The 6,000-nt window shown below is 42.5% G+C and overlaps 1 protein-coding gene and 1 non-coding gene across 29 annotated transcripts in view; both read left to right on the top strand.

Moving 5' to 3' along the window:
- The window catches only part of Pum1 (pumilio RNA binding family member 1), a 128,522-nt gene that overhangs the window by 97,956 nt on the left and 24,566 nt on the right, over positions 1–6,000 (top strand). For 24 of the 28 annotated variants that reach the window (XM_050151037.1, XM_050151209.1, XM_050151121.1 and 21 more), the window contains 4 exons: positions 891–1,029; positions 1,734–1,877; positions 2,255–2,548; positions 3,624–3,860. In XM_050151037.1, coding sequence (XP_050006994.1) covers positions 891–1,029; positions 1,734–1,877; positions 2,255–2,548; positions 3,624–3,860 — 814 coding nt within the window. The remainder of the gene's footprint in view (positions 1–890; positions 1,030–1,733; positions 1,878–2,254; positions 2,549–3,623; positions 3,861–6,000) is intronic. The other 4 variants (XM_050151111.1, XM_050151155.1, XM_050151145.1 and 1 more) reach the window with 2 other exon arrangements.
- On the top strand, positions 1,140–1,213 carry LOC126510415 (small nucleolar RNA SNORD103/SNORD85). Its single transcript, XR_007594383.1, has one exon. It is a non-coding gene; the product is annotated as a small nucleolar RNA SNORD103/SNORD85 (small nucleolar RNA).

The following is a 6,000-nucleotide window of genomic DNA, read 5'->3' as shown; positions in this document are numbered from 1 at the left end:
TTTTTTTTTTTTTTTTTTTTTTTTTTTTTTTTTTTTTTTTAAGTCAAAGTCTCTCTATGTAGCCCAAGATGGCCCTTTGAACTTGGAATGATTACCTACTCAGTTTCACCTTACTGAATGCTGGGATTTTTAGGTGTATGCTGTAAGAGTTGCTTAGAGTGGCTAGAGAGATGGCATAGTAGTTAAATGCACTGACTGCTTTTGCAGAGGACCCAGATTCAATTCCAAGCACACACATGACATCTAACAACTGTCTGTAACTCCAAGTTCTGACACCCTCATACAAACATACATGTAGACAAAACGCCAATGTACATAAAAATTATTATTATTAGTTTTTTTAATGAAAGAGTTGCTAGAGGGATATATAGTTAGTTACCTACCTAGCAGGTACACAGTGATGCTTTAGGCTGAATACCATTTACAGGGCATTGTAGGGTTTTGCTAATGGATTGCCAGCCAAATTAAAGTTGTGTTTTTAAAACTAAACTTACGCTAGTAGATTAAATCTTAAACCTATTATATCTACGTTAACTTATATGTGTGACCGGTACCAGTGAGGTCAGAAAAGTGCATCAGATTCTGTGGAACTAGAGTTGGGATGTGGTGGTTGTGAGCCTCCCATGTAGATACTAGGAACAGAACTCTGCAAGAGCGATATCATCTCATTGCTGAGTGCATCCCATTGCTGAGCCATACTTCCAGCCCTTCTCTTTAATTTTTAGTTAATGGCTATAATCTTTTTTTTTTTAACTACATATCTGACTTTAATAAGTTTTAAGGTGTAGTAGTTGCTTTTCTATTGCTGTGTTAAAACTGACTCTACTAGGGCACAGAGCATGTCCCCTATAAACTTCCTGTGAGACAGCTTTTCTGCCTCCTGTTCCTAGGTTCTTCGTGGAGGGGCTAGCCAGCGTCCTTTAACCCCAAATCAGAACCAGCAGGGACAACAAACAGATCCCCTTGTAGCAGCTGCAGCAGTGAATTCTGCTCTTGCCTTTGGACAAGGTCTGGCTGCAGGTATGCCAGGTAAGGTTGTACTGATGTTTTTAATACTTTGCTGGGTCAAAAAAGTGTATGTGTGCTTTCAAGGAGAATGGGTATTGCTTTTGACTTGTCTGAACCTGTTATGATTGGGAACTGGCAGGGATGATACATACTTGCCCTCACTTAGACCTCTGGGTCGTTGACGAGAGCTTTGTTCTGAGCCAGTCACTGTTATCCTTCCATGTGAGAGATCTGTGAGTGTCGGCTGATTAGAGTGTGAGCTTTGCTAGCTGCCTCTTTAAGGGATATTCTTCAGTTTTGGTTTAAATACTGCTTGTGTATCCAAACATATAGGCCTATGGGGATTATTCTTTTCCAAACAGCCACAGTAGCTTAGAGTTATAGATTTTGGCAATTGGAATATGGAGATTTTATTCTCGCACACCAGCAGCCTCAGTGTCAGTACTCAGGCACTTCCTGCTGTTGTTAAGCAGGGAGCTTGTGACTTCAAGTACTGCAGCACCAATACTACTGAGACAGCTGTGGCTGATGGGCAGAGAGCATTTACAGGAGGCTAAAAATAGAGTGCTCTGAGATTTCGTCATGTCACTTAGAATGGCTGTGTGTGGTTTAATGTTTATAAATGTGTGCTTCAGGAATTTCCACCTAATACTTTGCATGATGGTTAAAACACTGGCAACGGAGACTGAAACTGTCTATATTTGTGTTCTGTTCTCTATCCCCAGGTTATCCAGTCTTGGCTCCTGCTGCTTACTATGACCAAACTGGTGCCCTCGTGGTTAATGCAGGGGCGAGAAATGGTCTCGGAGCTCCTGTTAGGCTTGTTGCTCCGGCTCCCGTCATCATTAGCTCCTCAGCTGCACAAGCAGGTGAGTTTTGTTTTGGAGAGGGAAATAATGGGTTGGGTGACTTAAAACAACAGCAGTCTTTCTGATAGGGTGTAATGTGCTTTATTTTGAAAATCTCAGCATAGTTTTTCTTACCCTGTAATATTTCAAAGAGAATCAGAACCTGCAAGGCAGTCTGGTAGATTCTAATTCTGTTGGTGGTTCTGTGCTACCTGGTTAGATATGTGGATTGGCACTTCGGATTAACAGACAGTGTTTTTTTTTTTTTTCAAGGTCTATGTCTGCCTTGATAATGTAGCAGTCAAAGATTCGGGTTTTTTTTTTTTTTTTTACAGATATCGCACAGTCTGTGAATATGACTAGTGTCTTTCTTTGCCTAATGGTTTTCTTTCTCACAGCTGTTGCAGCGGCTGCAGCTTCTGCAAATGGAGCAGCCGGTGGTCTTGCTGGAACCACTAACGGACCATTTCGACCTTTAGGCACCCAGCAGCCCCAGCCCCAGCCTCAGCAACCTAGCAACAACTTGGCTTCCAGCTCCTTCTATGGCAACAACTCTATGAGCAGCAACTCCCAGAGCAGCTCCCTCTTCTCTCAGGGCTCTGCCCAGCCTGCCAACACGTCCTTGGGATTCGGAAGCAGCAGTTCTCTTGGTGCCACCCTGGGATCGGCCCTTGGAGGGTTTGGAACAGCAGGTATAATTTAGACTAAGAAGCTGTTAAAATGAATTTGAATGAGTTTTGTAATCTTTCTGGAACCCTGACAGTGCATGACACCCTGCACAGATACCACAGGTAGTCTGGGTCAATCAAGGCCCTGGGAGTCTAGCCAGCCCACTTGACCTTTTGAGATGTTGGACTATAGACATTAAGTTATGCAACTGGACCTCTTTTAGTTTCATGCTCCTGTTGCTATTTACTTATGCTCACTTTGTCAGTATGTTTTTAGGCTTTGGAAACTAAAGAGAGGTTCTTCTAGGCTTTAGGAAGCTTGTGGATGTTAGGCCGAGAGAGAAGGAATTGCTGAAGGTCACAGGGCAGGGTGCTCCACATTCAGGATTTTGCCCGGGGCTTGGCTTGACTACCTTAATCCATTAGGGAGTTTCATCCCGTGTTTTGAATAATGTTAAGGGAGATGCTGTGGAACATTGGGAGGAAGGATGCTAGACCAAAATATTCTATTTTAATGGGAGAAAAGTGCAAGAATTTAGACTGGACAGTGGGATACTTGGAGTCCTTATCAGCAGTGTGATTTCAGAAGAGAAGGGCATGTCTGAGAGAAGGCAAACTAATTGGAGCTGTAGTCTTAGCCGCAGCTCCTGATGGAGCCCACCAAGACAACAGGCCTGCATAAGAAAGTCTTGTGTGGTAGGGCTGTGCTCTGCTTGCACATGTTTTTTCCGTATTCCGTTTTTCTGCCAGAACCTTTCAGCTGATGAAAGGCATTCCTTCTAGTTCATTTCCTTTCACTTCTCCCATAGCTCATGTGGCCGTCAAAGCTTTTTAACCTGCCCCCATCCCATAATATCTGTGACACTAAAGGAAGGTAAATTTGGCATATTTGTGTAACGGCTTGAATAATAGCTCTGTTAGCCCAAGCCATGTCCTCTTTATTTATTACCCTAGAACTGCTACATTAACAGTTAGGCTGTCTCTGCTGACACATTTGCGGTGGTAAGGAGTCTGGATCAAAGTGTTAGGAACAGGCCACTGGGCTTGTTCTTCAAAGAACAGGCCTGTTCTTATATGCATTGTTTTAATTCCATTTTAGTTGCAAACTCCAACACTGGCAGTGGCTCCCGCCGTGACTCCCTGACTGGCAGCAGTGACCTTTATAAGAGGACATCGAGCAGCTTGACCCCCATTGGACACAGTTTTTATAACGGCCTTAGCTTTTCCTCTTCTCCTGGACCCGTGGGCATGCCTCTCCCTAGTCAGGGACCAGGACATTCACAGACACCACCTCCTTCCCTCTCTTCACATGGATCCTCTTCAAGCTTAAACCTGGGTAAGAACCATTACTCTAACACCACCTTGAACGCTAGAAATCTCTTGCCACCGATGACATTACAAGTACTTTCTTTGCATAAGCAAAGGATACAAGTACTTTGTGGTCCCTCTATCCTAGAAGGTCCTGGTGTTCTGTGCCTTTGGTAAATACCTCAAGTTGCTCAGGTTGTACCTGTAGCTTCACAGCAGTTGGGGATTGCCTAGCATCTGGATACACTATGTGTATTCACTCCAGCTTCAGTGTGAACATTTTTCTCTTGGGCAAACACCGTAAACTTTATCCCAGCGAGCAGAAGGACACAGAAAAGCAAAATCCCGATCATAGCACCCATAATGACACCACACTGAACATGTTGCTTACTTTCTTTGTAGATTCCTCCCTCCCCTTTGTGTAAAAGTTAGTAGCTTGTTTTTTCACATAAAGCATTTCATTGAATTTTTTTTGCCAGATTCTTAAGTATTTATAAATGTGCTCCAAGCCTACCATCTCTTAATACCTGGATGTATATATTTTCACCTGTTATATATTATGTGTGGGATTATTAGAAGAGACATTGGGTTTCCAACAGCAGGCTTTAAGAATAATGGAAAAATTATAGTAGTACCAGGTAGGAGTGTAGCTTTCTTATCCAGAAACAGGGCATACTCCTCTTTCGTTTCTCAGGTATGGATTTCAAGGTTCTAATTTACTTCCCAGATGGGGAAAGTTAAATGAGAGAAGTGGAGAATACATTTTATGAGCAAATGGTGAGGAGAGAGCGTGCTGTTATTTTGTGTTGATGACTTTAAATGAGAGTGTCCCGGACAAATCATAAAGGATATGCTTACTAGAAGATTCTACCTTTGCCCAGCATGTTTAAATGTGGTTTCAGGGACTTGGCAGTGAGGACTGAGTTAAAGTGAATAGCATGATTTCATTTGGAGAGACATTTATACAAAACAAGAAAAGTTTTGATGACATCTATAGTAAATAGTTATTCTTATCAAAGAATGTTGTCTTTGAGTTTGAAGGCACGTTTTTCACAGCGTGTGTGTGTGTGCGCGCGCGCACGCGTGTGCATACCTGAATATGTATCAGAATGTGTTGTATTCTTATTGGCTGTCTACAGTGGACAGAAGAATGGACAGGACTTGTGGCACAGCAATGCTTCTTAGCAACAGAAAGCCTGGCTCCAGTGTAGGATGATCAGGAGGGAGGGTATAGGCTGAGAGAGGGAGGACTGAACATTGATTTTTACCCCTGGGGAACACAGTAGTAGGTAGCAGTATGTCATTCCACATGTGGGGAGCTTTCTCAGAGCTTGAGTACCTTTCCTTGCTTGTCTCAGAGTTGAACAGATTTTCTTTTTTCAAATTCTAAACCATGCATTTTCAATGCATATTCTAGTTACGTAATGCGCTCAGTATGTCTTTTTTTTTTTTAAGATTTGTTTACAGTGTTCTGTCTGCATGTGTGCCTGCAGGCCACAAGAGGGCACCAGAAATTTTTACAGATGTTTGTGAGCCACCATGTGGTTGCTGGGAATTGAACTCAGGACCTATGAAAGAACAATCAGTGTTCTTAACCTCTGAGCCATCTCCCCAGCCTCCCAGTATGTCTTTTGAACCAGCACATTAAAACTAATTCTATAAAGTTTTGTTGTGTGTTGTTGGTGCTGTTGCTAGTTTGTTTTGTCAATATTTTTAGTTTTTAGATTTTTTTAAGAACTGGTTGGTGTTTTACCTGCATGTGTGTTTCTGCACCCCTTATGTCTCTCATGTCCAATGAGGCCAGAAGAGAAGGTCAGATCCCCTGAAACTGGAGGTAGAAACAGTTTTGCATCACTATGTGGGTGCTGGGAATCTACCCTGGGGTCTCCAGAAGAGCAGCCTGTGCTCTTGTCTGCTGAGCTTTCTCCTACCTGGCTGTCTTCTAATTAACTAGTTTTTTGATTGTTTGTTTGTTTGTTTGTTTTTAAGGTGACGGTTGTATCCTGTGGTTTATAGTTTTTCAACTTCTGAACTTAGTGCAATGACTCTGGGTGTTCATACTGAGTCTGAAAATGCTACATGCGGGTGACCTTTTCTCTTTTCAGGCTATCTGCATTCACAGTTAGACTCAGGAGTCATTATCAATTAGACCATTCTGAGAAAGCAGT

Source organism: Alexandromys fortis, unplaced genomic scaffold (genome assembly GCF_014885135.2).
Source record: "Alexandromys fortis isolate MF-2015 unplaced genomic scaffold, M_Fortis_MF-2015_v1.1 scaffold_26, whole genome shotgun sequence".
In the NCBI taxonomy this organism is placed as follows: domain Eukaryota; kingdom Metazoa; phylum Chordata; class Mammalia; order Rodentia; family Cricetidae; genus Alexandromys; species Alexandromys fortis.
The sequence above is the reverse complement of the archived record's forward strand: the minus strand, read 5'-3'. Positions and strand labels throughout refer to the sequence as shown.